This window comes from Diabrotica undecimpunctata, chromosome 9, assembly GCF_040954645.1.
Source record: "Diabrotica undecimpunctata isolate CICGRU chromosome 9, icDiaUnde3, whole genome shotgun sequence".
NCBI classification, from domain to species: Eukaryota; Metazoa; Arthropoda; class Insecta; order Coleoptera; family Chrysomelidae; genus Diabrotica; species Diabrotica undecimpunctata.
Window position 1 is genome coordinate 37,493,470 of NC_092811.1, and position 19,659 is coordinate 37,513,128.

General features: G+C 32.1%; 1 protein-coding gene across 12 annotated transcripts in view; it reads right to left on the bottom strand.

Annotated features, from left to right (window-relative positions):
* The window catches only part of da (transcription factor daughterless), a 333,346-nt gene that overhangs the window by 39,296 nt on the left and 274,391 nt on the right, over window positions 1-19,659 (bottom strand). For 6 of the 12 annotated variants that reach the window (XM_072543231.1, XM_072543228.1, XM_072543226.1 and 3 more), the window contains 3 exons: window positions 15,169-15,286; window positions 10,260-10,364; window positions 778-876 (listed from right to left, as the gene is read on the bottom strand). In XM_072543231.1, coding sequence (XP_072399332.1) covers window positions 778-876; window positions 10,260-10,364; window positions 15,169-15,286 — 322 coding nt within the window. The remainder of the gene's footprint in view (window positions 1-777; window positions 877-10,259; window positions 10,365-15,168; window positions 15,287-19,659) is intronic. The other 6 variants (XM_072543227.1, XM_072543230.1, XM_072543233.1 and 3 more) reach the window with 4 other exon arrangements.

A 19,659-nucleotide genomic window follows, 5' to 3' on the forward strand; every position in this document is an offset into this window, starting at 1 on the left:
AATTATAGGCCCTTTACACAAAAAAATAAACGTCCTTGACTGATTAAAATTTAAACTGATTTCCCTTAATACAGCATACAAAATATTATCCCTGATACTTAACGAACGACTGACACAGTATACTGACAATATAATAGGATCCTACCAAAGAGGTTTTTGAAAAACAGATTTACCATTGATCACATATTATCCATCAGATAAATAAAAGAAACAACGGCACAGTATGACATAGACTGCCATTACATATTCGTAGATTATAAGGCAGCGTACCATACTGTTGACAGACCCCACTTATACTGCACCAGAAGACAGATACTCCACAGGGAAGGATGGAAGAATGATTTGAGGCAGACCAAGGCTCACGAAACTGTAGCCCCAACTGATGATGATGATGACGACATTGTAAAGATCTTTTTGCTTACAACGTACAGACTGAGTAGGTTGTATAGTTCTGGTGAAATAAAATATTAACTTTATGACTGAAAGTATGTTCCACACATCAAAAGTAAGTAAGAAATCATGACTGATAAAAATTAATATTATTAAGACCTTCAAGAATCGCACTTCAAGTGTATTCAATGAAAGACAACATTGTGAAAAACTATATTATGTTTTTTCGCTGCTATAAAAATTTATATATTTATTTTTATATACACAAAAATCAACTTTCATACGTTCACTTTCTTTGTAAATAACATAAAATGGACTTCACAAAAATCCCATGACCTTTTATTTTGCACGTAAGCGTAAAAATAAAAATAAATAAAAATGTCCCACCTTTCCCTCGCATTATTAGCCTGCCTCCTCTCTTTTTCCCTTTGCGCTTTAATATCTGGATCTAAATCACCTTCCTCTGTTTCATCAGCACTGGAACAACTGTTGTAACATTTAAAATGGGAGCGTTTGCCAACCCAGGGTGATCTTTTTAAAGAGGTATTGAAATCATAGAAAAATGTTTGTGCAAACTTTGTATTTTATAGACTTGCTTGAAGATTTTAAAGAAACAAACTATTTACTATTTTATTATATTATCTGTTATTTTGTGCAGCAATCCTAAGTTGCCAATAAAAGAGCTACTCCTCATTCATACGGCAAATCGATTGTCTCGCGAATTTCAAAGATAGTTGTAGTTCCAACTTTGGATTTTACACTATTGCGTGTAAGAAATGTATGTGACTGATAAGAGGCTCGAACCAAAAACCAATTTACCAAAACCTAGTCACGATAAAGTGTGTCCACCAACCCACTGAGCTATCGAACCAATTGGCGTTATAAGTTAGAGTAAATGACATTTGCATCGCTTAAAATGTGTTCCATCTTTATTATAATATGAACCTTCTTCCCTTTCAAGATTAGGCTTCTAATAAAGCTTTTGGTTCTTCATATCATTTTTTATCATGATCTATGATCTGTGATTGTACACTATGGTGTAATACTTATACAATATAATGAAGAATGAAAGACAAGAACTGAAAATAAAAAGAAAAAAGGAATAGTAAAGAGAAACAAGTTTTATTTGCCTTGTTTTTTTTTCAACAGTTAATTAGTGTATATTTCCATATCTTTAGAAATTAATATAATGGCATATAAATGTGCTGCTAACATTGTAAGCCAATAAATCACACATTCCACTATAGTTTTCCGATTATTAATGTTCTGTTTGAGCACTTTTTAGGAAATTTTATTATTTCAACTACCACTAGAATTAAAGTACTGTACATGACTAGATCTTATATAAATTTCTTTTCAATTTATACCGTTTAGAACACCATACCGATCACCTGTCTAGCTGTATATGCTGCATATCATATCTGCATTTATAACTTTTATGAACAATGAATAAACACTTGTTTGTTTGACATTGATTTCAAACCTCAATCGTTGTCAATCAAAACTGAATTATGTATGACATACCAGTATAATCTAAATTTCATTTCTATGATTTCAATTGGATATTTTGAGATTTATACCGACTCAATCCAAAATTGATAACCCATTGACAGCTTTTTGAAATAGAGGTGGAGGTGTGATAGGCCCATATTCAATGTGTTTATATTCTTCAAATTTCAAAAAAGTATTATTTAATCAAATAACACTGATATACAAAAGTTTCCCGGAATTTATTCACAAAAACGATAAAAAACTCAATACTAATAAAATATTTTACTACAGTAAACCAGAAAACAAACATATGTATAGCAATTTTCCAACAACTTTCTTTGTACATTATGAATCGGCTGTTTAAGATTAAGCTGTCAGGACTCTATATTGTTAACTATTCTATGGAGTGTGCCATATTAATAATGACGTCCTGATGCTAGTTTTTGTTAAAATATATTTAATATTGTTTCTAAACAAACCCAACAGTTTTATTGTACAAATCTAGGAATAAAATGCTCTACACGATTGGTGTAATAAGCTTGCATATTTATTATTACAATATTTTGAAGAGGAGAGTGACAATTTATTTTTATGTCCTAAATTCATATTGTTCTGAGAATATTTTGAGAACGATTTCCGAAGTGGAAATTGAAACGTGAATAAACTTACTTTAACCTTTAATTGTGGCTTATTCCCATTTAAATAGTAATTGTCCTAAATTAAGTTCTAAAGTTAAAGGGTCAAATCATAACTTTTACAAAATGTTATGAATCAAACAAGTAGCTCGATTACTTACGAGGATTCTTAACAAGTCTTATCACCTGGAATAAAAGATTTCATATGGGCGATTCCACATCAAGGCATGGTCAGGCGACCCCTCTCGATTTGGCTTAAATGTTACTGACGTATTCTATACTATAAGATATGATGATTTACCAAATGTTAACCTTCTAAGTTGAAAATAGCAGTCTATATAGGTATTTCGATTTTATCCAAGAAAAAAGTGTTTTCCAGTATTTTATCACTTTTTCTTGCATAGCGGGCTCTAGATGCTCAAAAAGATACACAAAGATACTTTTTCGATGTAAAATTTTTAGCTAAGCACGGTCCCGGTCATAAAATTGACCTAACTATCAAAAAAAAAAGGGAAAATTCGAAAACGCGCTTTTCAAAAAATTATATTTCAAAAACATGTTTTTTTCTTTCAAAATTTCGGAAAAGTTGTTAAAAAAGTATATGCTTTAAGGTAAATATAAGCACAACTCTTAAAGGATTTAAATACAAGGATGCAAGTGATTAAATAGTACTACATTGACTAGAATTGCCAAATTCCCAATTTTTTCGAAATTTCACATATTTTTTGACAGTTTTCTGTAACTTCTCATTATTTTATCAACCGAAGTGCTATTCTGAACAGATGGATTCCCCACAAAATTTTACAGAAAATGGTATATTTTAATATGATTTTCCAGCAATTAATTAGATGTCTTGAGTAATTGAAAAAATCATTGTCTTGCAATTTTAACAATTGTAATTTATTAGTTAATCACTACATTAATTAGTAAATTATTACACTTGCAAAATAATAACAAATAAACTAATAAAACACTAGATTTATTTAAACTTATCTCTGAAATTTTAAATTACACACAAAAATTATGTGTCCTGGAAAAAAGCCAAAAATCCTAACAAAGAGTTATTAACCCTTTCAGTCATGTTGGGTATAATTGTACCCATTAATTTGAATGCATATTATAATTCTACAGAAATATGTAACATAAATCAGTTTAAAGAAATTTACATTCTATAATTATTATACTTTTGCATTTTGTACCCAGATGGCGCATGGATGGTTTTATTCTAAAAGAAAATTAATGCCAAAAGCAATATGGCGGCAATTGCATTGTTCATAAGAGGTAAATGTACTTGTTTCTTCAAATATCAGTTTGAATAAAAGTCAATCGCGATTTATAGTTCAGTGTAATGTTGAAAGTAGTAATAATTGTGAATATAATTGACTGAAATTTGACTTTTTTAAATATAGAACTGTACCTCAAATTCGATGGGCGCAATTGTATCTAAAATGACAAAGTGTTATTTTTATTTTCAGAGTAAAATGCCTCCAATAAAATATTTAACGGAGAAGGAACTGCTAGAAGAGCTAGAAATACTGACCGATATAGAAGGATTTGTTAGTAATGACAGTGACTGCGAAGAAGAAATACAAGTAAGACAGAGAATTGGCCATATGATAGATGATGTCTCAGAAAATCAAAACGAAGGGGAGTATGAGGAAGAGGACAATGAAAAAGAAAAGGAGGATGATGATGAACAGTGCGAAAACGATGGTAACTATAACTTCATCACTCTAAAAAAATATGTAAAATGGTTACAGAATGTTCAATATGTAACACGACAATTACCTAATACAATAACCCGGGTGTCTAATGAAAACTGTTCTGAAGAAGGTCACATATTTCCCCGAAAGTTTATTTGGAAATTTCGTTCAATACATAAATATGTAGGCTTTGCAAACTGGAATTGAGAAATTTGTACCATGTAACCAGCAAGAAATAAAATCGTTTTTTGGCCTTAGTATTCTAACAGTCTGCCTAAAATTTCCAAGACTGCAAATTTATTGGGACAAATCTTTAAAAATTGATATTTTTCCAGACACAATGAAAAAAAAATGACCTTCCAATGACCACAATAAATTTGTTGATCGTTAAGTATTTCCTGGAATAATTATACAGGTTCCCTCTATTCTGTATAATTTGTAAAAGTATATAAAACCGATGAGAAATTTTTAAATATACATTTTGTTTCATTTAGTTGAAAGTGTTATACCTATTTATACCTATAAAATAGCATTATGTGGCATCCGTGGAAAACATTGATGGTGCTTCTTCCAGTGTTCCAGCAAAGAAAAAGCATTTATCTGCTGACGCTAGAGAAATCGTAAAAACAATATATAGTTCTTTACTTATAAGAGGACTTACTGCTAATACTGCTGCCAGTGAAATATCTGATTTAACGAAAATATCTCTAACCACAGTGAAAAGAATTACATCAAATACCATTAAGTCAAAAAGGAAGCGTAAGGATGCCGGTTCTACCAAATGTATTGACGAAAGTGATAAGGACTTAATAAGACAAAAAATTTACACAATGTACGAAGAGCAACGGATACCTACATTAGATGCTTTAAAATAACGGCTTACTAATGATGATACACAAATAAACTGTAGCCGCATTAGTCTTTGGAGAATTTTGTCTAAAATGGGCTTCAGATATCGTACAATTGACAAAAGGCAAGTGCTTATGGAGTCTCATCCTTTACAAAAGTGGCGTACTGAATATATAACTTCCATAAGAAAGTACCGTACAGAAGATCGACCAATAATTTATCTGGACGAGACATGGTTTGACACTCATGAAACACCATCCAAAGGATGGTTCGATTCTTCCAACAGATGTCAAACAAAAGCTCCATCAAACAAAGGGAAAAGAATAACAATTTTACATGCAGGATCAGAAAATGGTTGGGTCCCAAATGCCTTATGGCTTTCTGCAAAGAACATTAAAGACTCCTGCGTGGACTACTATGAGGATACAACGGCAGAGCTTTTTGAGCAATGGTTTAAGAATTGTCTTATACCTAACCTTCCTCAAAATAGTGTGATAGTAATGGACAATGCAAGTTACCACAGTCGTCAATTACATAAGTCTCCAAGTGCAAATAACACGAAAATTGAAATTCAAAACTACCTGTTAGAAAACGATATATATTTTGAAGAAAGTTATTTAAAAAATGAACTGTTAGAAGTGTTAAAATCATTTTCTATTAAAAGAAGTATATGTTTGTGACGCATTGGCCGAGGACATGGGACATACAGTGTTACGGCTTCCGCCCTACTATTGTTTATTTAATCCCATAGAGCATATGTGGCACCAACTAAAGTCAAATGTTAGGTCACGAAATGTTTCTCCGACTTTAAGTGGTAGTGTAGTCGAATTAATAAGAAAATGTGTTGATGATATCTCCCCAGAAAGTTGGAAAAATTCAGTACGCCATGTAATGAACGTAGAAAACTCATATGTTACTTTGAATCACATAATTAAACCAATTGTTATTAATCTTGAAGAGGATAGCGACAGCGAAACAGAATTAGGTATTTAGGAATTCATAAATATATTTTGGGTATTTTTTTGTAAATATTAACTTGTATATATTTTTCTATATTTTTTTTCAATTCATCTATTTTTTGTACATTATGTATTCGTTTGTATGTATATACTGAAAATAGAACTATTATTACTGTACATTTTTAACGATATCTGATTAGGAGCAAAAACTTTTAAACACGCCAGTTTTTTGCTGACAGTCCTAAGCCTGTAAAAAGTGTGAAGGAAAGTACCTTCCTGAATTTAGATCCATATACTACAATTATTCACGTAGAACAAAAAACTACTTTCTTCATGTTAAAAATTGTTCAATTATCAAGTATATTCACTTGAACAAGCTGAAAATACCATATGAAATAATTTAATAAATTTTTATAATCGTGTATTACACAGCTACCAATGAAATATATTAAATAACAAACTTTCTGAAGTGCGACCCTGTGTACTTCGGTAGTTTATTGAGAGACTCTTTTATACACAATAGGATCAACTCAGGTAACCATTAAGCACTCAACCATTTTTCGTGAAACAAACTATAACTAACATAATTTACTACTTGTAGTTTTTGCTGCAGCAATCCTTGGACAGAAATGATAAAACTTAAAAAACTCCTTTTTATTTCAATGCCATACTGTTAATGTAACTATTGTTTTGCAAACATTTATATTCATTACAGCCCTTTCCAAAAAATTCATACCCAGAACGCAGTAGATCAAAATTCTCTATTCATTAAAAGCCTTTTTGTATTTTCTTTGTTCAATTTTTATAAATAAAAACACACAAAATAAAATGAATTTAAAAGCTATTACCGTCATCTAATACTCAGACATTTAAGTAACTTTTTATAGTCGTGACAGCATAGATCTGAACAGAATTTGTTAGGAAAAAATGCTATAAATAAATTACACAACCATTCACTTAGTGCATTAACAACGATAACTTTTGTAATTCAGTGTTTTCTACAACATGCGTCATGGCCAAAATCCCAAAAACGAATGTTACGAGAATTGTACTTATGGAAATGAATTTTGTATTATGTGTTGAAATAATTTGACAATTCCGTAACATTAGTAATCCGAATATGGGCCTCATTTGGAAATATTAATGAAATGAGGTATTACGTAGATTTGGAAGGAAGAAATGTACAAGGTAAAAAGTTTTCAGCGAAGGCTAAGGAAGGAGTATATTTAGGGTAACTCTATACGTGTCTTGTATTTTGACGTCATGTGTTAGTGTCGACAACCTGTGATGGTAATTTGGTACTTTTTGGTCGCAATTTTCTGTCGTTTACTCTTCAGTCGCTATCGTTGTTTTTCACACAGCGGCTTTGGTTTGGAATTTTTCTAGTACTTCTCTTCACTGTTTCCTGCACACGGCAACCATTCTCCCATTTACAAGATCTGCTCTTTGTAGATCTTCTGTAGATGCCTCTATCATTGATCTGCAGTGATCTCCCACATCGAAAAGTTCATATAAGTTTGTTCTTTCTTATAAAAAGTGGCACTCTCTTACTTCAACTTGAGAGGTGACAAATATGAAATACTCCAATTCATATTAGAAGGTAAAGTACAGGACAAAAGATCAATTGGAAGACGCCAGAACTCATGGTTGAAAGACCTGAGGAAATTGTTTGACCGCCTCATCTGCAGCAATCTTTCGTGCAGCAGTTTCCAAAGCTACAATTGCCATTTGGAACGTCAACCTTCGAAAGGAGACGGTGCAATAAGTTGTTTCTCTCTTTAATTTTAAATTTTTTCAAGTATATCTCTCCATAAAGCACAGTAGTGCGGGCCCCAGGTGGCGTTGCTTGGATTTTTCGAGTACTTTTCTCCACTTTTTCCTGTCCATGACAATCATTCTCCCATTTACAATACCCGTTCTTTGTAGATTATTTATACATGCCACTAGCCTTTCGATAACTTCTAACACATGTTTTTTTTTCCTTGGGTGCTAGCAAGATTTGATCGATTTACACCAGAACTCGTAACTGAAAGACCTGAGGAAAAGGTTTGACCGCTCGTCCGGAGACATCTTTTGTGCAGCCGTCTCAAAAGCTACATTTGTAATTTGAATCGCCAACCTTCGAAAGGAGACGGGGTAATAAGAAGAAGGCACTCTCTCAGTTAGAAAAGGCGTCTTTGTTCTTTGTCTCTTTAATTTGAAGTGTTTTTAAGTATATCTCTCTATACAGTACAGTACTGCTGGCCCAGGTGCAGTTGTTTGGATTTTTCGAGTACTTGTCTCCACTTGTTCCTGTTCATGGCAATCATTCCCTCATTTACATTACATGTTCTTTGTAGATTATTTATACATGTCTCTAGCCTTTCGACAACTTCTAATACATGTGATTTTCCTTGAGTAATAGCAGATATCAGCGATTTGGTTTCGTATTGTTTCGTCCCATGTCTCTTTATCAATTGTTTGGTCAAAGTACGTTTTCATTATTCTCGTGGCATTGTCTTGTACTAAACCTATCATTAGGTCTCCCCACGCTCATTGCTTTCGTGATGTTTACTCCTATTGCCTGTTGTTTTTTTTATTTCTCTCTTTATTTCATCTCCTTTAATCTATGGCAATTTTAATATGTTTGGAATTGTATCGTAATTTCTTAAATTTTCTCATAAAATTCAACTTGTATTTCCTAATCTTTCATGCGTATGTTGTAACGTATGAAAAAATCGCCACGTTACAGTTTTTCAAATTTCATTCTATTTTACTAAATTTTGTAAAACATCCAGTATTCTCGTTTAGTTTTTCTAAGTGTTCCTATATCCTCAAGATATTATTTTATGCCGTGTTAATAAAAGTGTCGTTATACTTATTTATTTTAAAACTATCATAAAATTATTCCTTCTTAAGGATGCCTCTATTTTTTTCTACATGAGTACAGCCTCCTGTCACCCAGGATCGAAAAAATCAACTGTTAAATATTTATTTTCAAGTATCCTCAATAATCCTCTTAAAAGGAACCACTTTAGTTGTTATAAGACATTAAGCCACTGGTTTGCAATTTTTTTTTAAATATGCCACCAAAGAATTCGGTTTATGTCGGTCAAAACTAGAAAACAGTACTTTACGCACGTAATTTTTTTATATAAAATAACCCAAATTCTCAATTCTTATCATCTCCTGTTTTGAAAGCAAGATGTAAATATCAATTCTACCTTTGTGAGAGACTCTACCCTCTAAAAAGGGTAAGTAGCTGTTCCATTTCTCTTTTTATCTTTGTACTTATTGTGTGCATCTTATTTTTGCATTGTCTCATTTAATTACGGACCTAGTTAGAGACGATCTTCCTAGTTTGGAGGTCCCCTTTTATCCTAATATGTCTCAATATAGTCTCTATTTTAAACATGTTCAAATCGAAACAATCGAAATTAATTAACTAACTTGTAAGCATTTGATTACATTCAAACAGTATTTTTAGTCTTTCTTTGTATTTGATAAATTTCTGTTTTTATATATTTACACTACGTATCGTAAAATATTCCTGATTTTCTGAACTAACACACGCATTTATAAACCTTACAGTAGTTGTCTTATAGATAAGTATATTTGGCACTTTACAGCTCACTGCGTAATAATTTGTCTCATTGGTACTCTACATAATGACCAAAGTTGTACAATGGTAGGTGTAAGGTAAACATTAATGATTATAGATTCTTTAACTTTTTATTTTAAAAAAATTTTGTTATACAATATGTTTAAAGTTGTTGAGTTGTTCCATTAAAATCAAAATTTGCCTTGTCCATTAAAAATCTTTTATTGTACCTAAATGGCGACCATGGAGCAGACACAGTCAATTCATGTTTCAACATCGGGCACACTACAGTCTGATCACCTAAATCCACTCGTCTTAATAGTTATTTAGACTGAAACTCAAGAAATGAACCTTTCAAAAATGAAGTGGTCCACACCATGTCTTTTTAATTTTTAATCCTAACAGACTACACTCTCTGACCTAAGTACCCTTTAAACTGATACGTTTTATGCGTAGAGTATAAGTTATTTTTTTTATTTTCTGTTTTTCAAGCTACAGTACGAGCCCTTTTGAATAAAAAACCAAGTAATCTTTGTAAAATTTGTTGTTGTAAAGTTTGAAAAAAAGTAATAGGTATTGGTGTTGGGTGGTGGAAAAAGGAGGTAGGGCAATAGAGAAAAAGTTTAAAAATACAATACTGTTGATTACATACCGCTCACGAACATTATTGGCCTGTCTACGCTCTTTCTCGCGTATGGCCTTGCTGCCGGGGTCGTCAATTTCATCTTCGTCAGTATTACTTAAACAGTTATCAAGACTTTCCAGATTTGAACATTATATGCACACAAAACAAATATTAACAATGGCAACATTATTATTAAATTAATTATTTTTTATATCATTAAACAATGCTAAAGTGGACAGTACATCAAATATAAGAGAAACCTTTATTTTAATATGAGTCGCACGTACTGATGCTTACTTGAAATATTCTTGAGACCTGAACTAATAATTTTTCTCGCGTTCCAAGGTCGCTTCTAAAGACAAAAGTTTTCAAATATAAGGGAATGAGTAACACCAAGAAGGATTTTAATTGTATGGCTTATCTGTGATCGGAATATCTGGTAGACCATATTTACTTAGGAAAAGGAATGAATGTAGAAAACAGTCAGTCAAGCAAAATTTCTTAATGGAGAGAAAATTTGAAAAATTTGTTGCCTGGAAAATTTCAGGCAACTCACCAGTTTCACAAATTTTATTAAGTATATTTGTTGAGTCAAAACTACAGGGGAATCTCCTTGCTGTGTTGTGGATATAAAATATTTACCAGTATACTTAACCATAGACTACAACTTATTTATTTAATACAAGGGATAACCCAATTAACAGCTTAAATTACAATATCACAGTTAGGATTGAAAACTTGATTGAAAACCTTTATTATATAATCAATATCAAAAAGTTGAAAAAATGAGACTAAAAATCTTACATACTAAAAATATAACAAGAACAAAATTAAACAATACCAATATACATATCACAAAACAAGAGATCTTTTTAACTGAGTTAAAGTTATATTGAAAATATCAAAATCGAGAACATTTAATAGTCTCATGTATCTATACAATGGGTTGTGAATAATACCATAGGTTGTTCTGTGGAAAAAAAATATTGAAAATATTGTGGTAACGTAGAGATTGATGGAGAACATTAAACTTAATCTGGCTGACAGGTTTGGACAATCAAGAAATACATGTATGATCTTATATATAAATATAGCTCCTGACATATCGCGACGGTTAAGATAATTGTTGTTCGATAAGTGAATAATTATGATTTCCAATAGTAGTGTGGACATGGTAAGCACAATGTCTCAAAAATGTATGCTTGACTCTTTCTATGATATCAATATTGTTCTGAAAATAGGGTGACCAAATAACTAAACAGATGAACAGATGCCTTTATTGAAATATAGTTTATGTGGTCAGAGAAGGTAAGCTTCTCATAAAAAATTACACCCAAATCCCGAATAGAAGAAACATAATTCAGTGGCTGATTATTAATAGTATAGCCTGTTTCAATTTTATTGACTTTACGAGAAAAAGTTATAAAACATTATTTTACATTTAAGTGGAGTTTGTTCTGATTGCACCAATCTTGTAGTCTGTTTAAGTCACCTTGCAACAAGGCTTGATCTTTTAAGCTATCTATAACTTTCCAAAATGTCAAGTCATATGGCAACATTAGACATTTGCTATTTAGGAAACAGGACTTCTCGTCATTAACGAAGATATTAAAAAGAAGTGGAGAAGTGTGGCCTCCTTGAGGAACTCCAGATGTTACTGAGATACCTGTCAGACAGATGACAACCTATCTTGACTCTTTGACTTCTACCAGATGTAGAGTTTTTAATCCATTCAACAAACCTGACATGAAAACCTACATTAATTAATTTGTCCAAAAGTATTTGGTGATCTATACGATCAAATGCTTTGGAAAAATCTGTGTATATTGCATTTACCTGTTTACGGTGTTCCATACGAGATAATATATTAGATTGATAGCAAAAGAAGTTTGTTGCAGTGGATTTTTTGCTATGAAAGCCATGTTGTGATTGAGATATTACGCCTTTACATAACCAAGAAAGTTGCTTTGCTATAAGACAGTCGAAGAGCTTAGGGATTGATCGTATACAAATGCTACGATAATTTTCAATGTTGTCTTTTTGACCATTTTTAAATGTAGGAACAACATAACTTTCTTTCCACGAATACGGAAACATACAGGTTTCCAGAGATCTATCAAACAATATAAGAAATGGCATTACAAGGGTACAGACACACTTTTTTTAATAAAAAAATTAGGCACTCCGTCTGGGCCAGCAGTCAGCTTATTGGGCAGCTCATTTATGCCATTATAAATATCAGTGATGGTAATCTTAGGACAAATATTTGTACTAAAGTTGCTATTTAATGGATGGATAGGTACGTAACGGTTGTGGTTATTTGGTAGTTGTACGCAGTTTGGAAGAAGTTCATAAATAAATTACCTAGGTCTAAACCATTTGTTGCAGATTGGACTTGATAAAATAAGGAGTTAAGGTAGGTAAGGTAGATTATGACTAGATCGCTTATCATTGATGCACTTCCAAAATGATTTTGGATCATTTCTTAGGCCAGTATATATATATACCTTTAATGCAGTTGCTAAAGCAAATTTCAGACAGTTGTTTACATTCAGCTCTTAGATGGGAAAATCTAATAGTCATCATCTATACCTTTAATGCAGTTGCTGAAGCAAATTTCAGACAGTTTTTTTTACATTCAGCTCTTAGGTGGGAAAATCTAATATAGTCATCATCAGAACGATTATTAACATAAATATAGTGAGCAGGTTTTTTCTCCAGAGTCAGTCTTCTAAGATCAGCAGAGAGTCACTTGGGAAAAGTTGAAGTTCTATATTTCTTCAATGGCAAAAGTAAGCAATTCCTATAGAAAGAACTTCATAGAATATTAAAATAAAAACATAGAGTTTTTATTTTAATCAATAATAACAAGCAACATAACCTATAATTGCATTGACACAATTATAATATAATATCCTAAATTGAATTGACACAGAACATAAACAGAGACAGAAGTGGTTATTATAGTTACATCAACCAAATCTTGACAACACCTATTTGTTAGGTTGTTGGATTTTATTTTCCCATTTAACCCATACTGAATATAAAACATGAGACAGACTATAGTAAGAAGTGAACTAAATACTTTGTGGGAAAAATAACGTAAATGAATGATGAGCCAATCATACAATTTACTAGAATAGTATCTGAAAACAACTATGGAAGGATACTCAAATTTCCACAAGTTTATAATGAAAGCCCTGTAGCAGTTTCTGAATTGTTTCAGTTTTATCCCTACCAGATTTTATTCGTAGAGGAGAAATCAATTTCCAAGTATCCTTTACAGAATATAGTATTAAAATAAATATTATGTCTTCATTTTATTTACTGAAGTATCAAAGAATTTATTGTTATTTTTGTTTTTGTATTAATAAAATTTAATACTCTCTTGTGAAATTTGTTCACAATTTATGACTTCCGTTATACTGACCACAAAAAAGTGTGTCACTTTCTTAGATATTCTAAAATAAGCAATATTTAATATAAAGAGTACATAATACTCATTTAAGATTAATACAAAGCAATAGCAAAGATTAATACAAAGAAGTGCGTAACATTGTATATAATCATTAATTATATATACGCTCCTGAAGAAGCTGAAGCTGTTTGCTGTTTTCACTTGTGTGGGGGACCAACCCATACTGGGTTTGGTTTTACAGTTTCTGGTGTGACTTCGCTGTTTCCACACTACTCATTTCTTCCCTCTGTTTGATTGTCTTTTCTTATATTTCTAATTTCCATATTCCTTAAGTCTTCTTTCACCATTATGTGTCTATACCATCTAATTATTTGTACTTTTATTGCTCTATGTTCTCTTGACCAATCCATTCTTGTATTTCGTGATTCATCTATTGTCTTGCATCCTCTTCGTTTTTCCTCTTTGGTCCCAGTATTTTTATGATAATCTTCCTCTTAAAAACTTTCAATCGCTCTTCTTCTCTTGCTGTTAATGTAAATGTTTCTGCAGCATATACTACTATTGATTGATTGAGGGTCGTTTTGCAAATTTTCATTTTTTTGTTTCGGCTTATCTTCTTATCTCTAAACATTTTTTTATTTCTATAGAAAGTTGTACTTCCCGCTTGAATTCTTCTTTTCGTATCTACACTTTCATTTCTTCTGTTGACTAGTACTCCCAAATATTAGAATGTTTCAACACCTTCGAAACTGTATCTATTGTCAGTTCTGTCATTTGTGTCTTCTTTTTCTTGCTTCCGTTCATGTATTTTGTTTTATTTTCATTTATTTCCAGTCCTCTTAGTTTGGCTTCGTTTTTTATTTAATGGAAGGTTTTCTTTAATGTCTTTTTATCTGTTGTTATTATGGTTATATCGTCCGCATATATCGGAGCGCATCTCCTTGTCTTAATCCATTTTTTATTTTTATTATTTCTTTTCTTTCTCTTTCGGTGTCTATTATTGCTTGGGAATGTCGCATTGTCATTTCTATCATTCTTATAATTTTATTTAGTATATTACTGTCTTGTAAGTCTTGGATCATTTTTCTTCTGTTTAGTTTGTCAAACAACTGTTTAAAGTCTAGGATTAGTAAGATAATATAAACAATTGCATTTTTTACACTTAATTAAAAAACAACACAGAATTACCTGCAGGAAGCATGTACGTTTTTTTCTATGGACACATATTAGATATTTGGATTATTCATCTTTTTTGTTACTTATTTCCCTGAATTATAGTTTCTGTCTCTTTTTCTAGGGTATATTGCTTTGCTTTCTCTAGTGTATCGCTAACCTGTCAATGTTACTAATTTTCGTTAAAATATAAGTTTAATATATCTGACTATTACTGTATAAATTAAATCAAGCAATAAATTGCTTTGCCATTGATATTAGTAAAATTAATTTAACTAACGTTGCCATTGTTTTAATGAAATATAAAAAATTATAACATGGAAATGTCATAAAAATATTACTTACTATCTCCTCGACCTTTTTGTCGATTTTGCAGGAGCACCACTGGTTGAATTTGGTTGTACTAAGCTTTCTACTGAACTGGATGGTTTTGTATCCGTGTCTGGTGGCTCTTTACGTTTTTCTAAAAGAAAAGTGATAATATAAGACATTAATAGACATGATTAGACCAAAACAATTATTTTGGTTATACGAGTACCTCTTTATAATTAAGGCATGTACATATGCGAAATTATTAAAATAAATTCTGAAAGAGTTTTAGGACTGTATTATACGAGTGGTTCAAAATAATTAGGAGAGGTAATTAAATGTTATACAGAAAATAGCTAAATCAAGTTTATAAAAACGTTTACCAATATCACAAGGGTACGAGGTTTAATTGTCTTCTGCGGATTAGTGGTTTTTGTCAACTGGTCGTTATTACTAAGTCAGAAACAAAGCACAACTGTTGCCTGCAGCAACTAATATCAACAATCAAGAGAGATTTGCGAAAAAAGCGTCTGTTGTCTATGGGACACAACAATCAAGAGAGATATTTTATTTTTCATTTGCATTATCTAAAAATGCCTGTACTTGAATCAGGGTAGGCATTATTACTAAGGGTTGGATTAAGTTATGAGTCTGGAATTGATGTTGGTAATTATTATATTAATGATATAGCAAAAAATATAATATACTCGGTTCGCTAATCCCAGTCCGAACTGTCTAGTGAATTTAGTAATTATTTTTTTGCGAAGTTAGTTACTTTTTAACAAAACTAAAAGTGGCTGGAAATTACTATACAACCAAGCACACGTAGTCATAGCCAATATTAATAGTAAACAAACTAAATAGTAAATAAAATAGAACTTTGCGAATTACCGACAATAAATATTTATTTATCTGCACCATATAATAAATATTTATGTTAAATTATAACAACTAAAATATATTTTTTAAATATATAATACCCAAAATTTGATGTGTTTAGTATACACTTTCACTATTTAGAATAATTCTTCTTTTTTTAAACAAAGTAGTATGCAATAGTAGGATACTTTAGCTATTGATACTGAGAAGTAGGAATTGTTGTGTTGTCGGTTTCCGACAATGAATCTGTCAAAATATGCCCGAGCTAAGCGAATGGAGTTTATTATTTTTTCGCGTGTAAAAAATTGAACAACATCAAAAGAAATTTCTGAAAATTATATTTCTGACGAGAATCTTCATTAAAAAAATCGTGAAATATGATTATCAAACTATTTTCTTGTGGCATGTGTATATTAGCTACTTTATTTTCTAGGAATAAACCACAATTGTAAAAGTTTTTTTTTATTCTGAGAACGAGTTCTGAAGTGGAAATAAAAACATCAAATATAACGTATTTTTAATTAAAACCAAGAAAGTATTAAAAAAAAAATAATGTGCAGAATATTCAAAACAAAAACAAAAAAAGGTACACAAGCTTAAGATAAAGAAAATACGCGAGTTCTAGGTGCCCATGTCAAAATTCGAAAAAGTAAGTGGGGAAAGCTGCGTATAATTTACCGGTTACTTTTGTGCAGTAACGCGATATAAATATTCAAAAAGGTCGCCAAACGCTCGATCGCGAACTACCTGTAAATCGAAGGAACGTTTTGGGAAGCTCGCGACGAGAAACTCGCGTGTGAAACTCACTGTGCAAATAAAATATACTTTTTATTGGATGCGTTGTCCAATAAAATAAAGCATAACACTTAACTGCTTCTGAGGTGTTAGTGCGTTCTTTGCACGCAGTAGCGCCACTGGTCATACTTTTCTGCTACCTCTTCACTTCGTAGTTAATAGCGCACGCCTCGCCCACGCGCTGTTGTGTCATTTCCACGCTACTACGACTCTTATGTCGTTAGACGTCAGTAATGTCAGTCACCATTACATGTTTACATTCTATTCTGCAGCTGTGGTGTGGTTTACTTGACTTGTGACTTGCACTAGTGTGCTTTGTTGCTACTAATTCGTTTTAAAATAGGCCAAGTTCTAGTGAAAAAACCAAAAACTTATCACTTTCATGTGGAGTAGCATTATGATTTTTTGTTTACTGTAGTGAAGGACAAGTTTGTGTGTTTGTCATGCAACGTAAGTGTTTCGGTAGAAAAGAAAGGGAACATTGGATCTCACTTCAAAACTGTTCACTCGGGGATTGAAGAAAACAATTTTCCACAAAGAGAAAATGTAAGGCAATTAACAGCTGAGTTAGATGGTAAACAATCAGTTTTTTTTAATAGTAGATAAGAATAAAGCAGCAACTGAGGCATCGTTTCGTGTTCCTAAAATAATTGCACCAACGAAGCAGAAACCAGTCGAAAGTGGGAAGCTAATTGAAGATACTTTTTGGACGCTGCTAATTCCTGATTCGGTAGTTTCAAAAAGAAATCAGAAATAATATCTGACATTAAATCTAAGCAGCTCTCTGCAAGCACCGTCATGAGAAGAGTTGCGGTTACAAGCTCTGACATAAGCTCACAAATTAAAACTGCCCCACATCGTTGCCGTTATTTTTATCTGCAACTTGACAAATCAACTGATGTCGTTAAATAGAGTTAAGTTAGCTATTTTTGTATGAATGGCTTTCGATAGCTTTGATGCTCTATCGTACCAAAGGGCACGACATATAGTCGTGGCAGTGAAAACTGAAGTAGACTCTGAAAATATTCTTCTCGCTAAATTAGTAGGTATATCAACCGATGGTGCTCCATCAATGGTGGGCATTGACAGAGGATTCATGTCGTTGTGCCGCAAAGGAAGTAGTTTTCCTAGGTATCTTTCACATCATTGTATTATGCATTAGCAAGCATTATGCGGGAAGTTTTTAAGCATAACTAATGTTATTAAAACTGTTGTGAAAGCATTGAACCAAATGAGAGCTCATGGAGTTCAGAGACGTTTATTCATAAAACTAACTGATGACCTGGATTGCCAGTATGGTGACTTACTACTACATACAGAAGTACATTAACTTAGCAGAGACACAGTTTTTCAGCGTGTTAATGAGCTGCTTCCTGTGTTAGTAGGGTTCTTAAAAGAGAGCACCACTTTGGCAGCCAGATTTTGCATTTCTTGTAGATGTCAGAGATATTACATGGCCTAAACTTGCAGCTCCAAGCAAAGTTAAAACACTTTCAGATTTTTTTTTGTTGTTTTGAAAAAACCTTGATCTCTGGGAACACAATCTTATCCAAGATGAATTGAACCATTTTACATGTTTGAAGCAAACACTTGACAAAGAAGAGCTACTAAAACTAGAACTATCCTACAACAACGCACCACACATTGCTTGACACCTGCAAACGCACACACAGTTTAACTCTTGCTTAAAGGGGAGAGTATCCTGTTTGGCCCCATAATGTGCTGAGCCACTTTTCTCGGAGCAAAACAGTTGGTAAAGAGAAATTAACAGGTGGTTAAACTGAACTGGAAGACAAAGCGATTGCAGATCACATCATCACCACGCTGTGATAATAACTCCACATCTAAACGTCCCCAATTACACCTTGAAAATTCCACGCAAATGTGGACTTGTTGGAAAAATGTTTTATATAAAATTGATAAACATAAATAATTGATGAATAAATAAATTTTGTATGAATTTATTATTTATTTTTTCTACTCGCTGTGGCAGACATTATTCAGAAATCATTTTGAATTTGCCGCCAAATACAGACGCACCATGAGCGAAGCTATAAACTCTATCCTCACTTGTTAACAGGTGAGGGGAGATTCCTTGCTATGTGGTGATTTTGCAAATAGTCGGTGAGGGCATTGCTCAGTGATATTGGGCAAGAATATATGAACTGAATAGTCATACGATATGTGGTCACCTTGGGACACCAGGCCATGATAATCAAATGCATGAATTAAAAAGACCAATATACCTTAGATCACCAGCATACCGAAAATTACAAGAAACATTATAAATGATTTACGCATATGTCTAAAACGAAAAGTCTAGTGCTTTCTGAAGTATGGAACAGAAACATTAATTTTAAGAAAAGCTTCAGCCACTAAGCCAAGAGTGATACAGTGGAAATTTCGTTGTAAAGTCTGCTTCTTTGGCATGGGTACACTTAATCTGCTAGTATTATCTCCAGTTTACAAAAATATAATGATACTCAAAAATACAAAATATGACCAGTCAATTTTAGATTAACAAGATTAGAAAACTGTTGTCACACAGTTAGCCTAAAAAATATTTCAATGTACATTGTACATGTGTTAAATGTACAATGTACAAGTTAAATGTTCACCAGTTAGAACAGTTATATGCAGAACCGATTATCAGCAATTAATTAAAGTCAGGTAACAAAACAAATATGTTCAGAGGTCACAAGAATGATCAAAAAGCTGGAGGAAAGATAATTACTATTTAAATGGGAATAAGCCACAATTAAAGGTTAAAGTACGTTTATTGACGTTTCAATTTCCACTTCGGAAATCGTTCTCAAAATACAAACATAGTAAATTAAACAAATTTTGTTTATT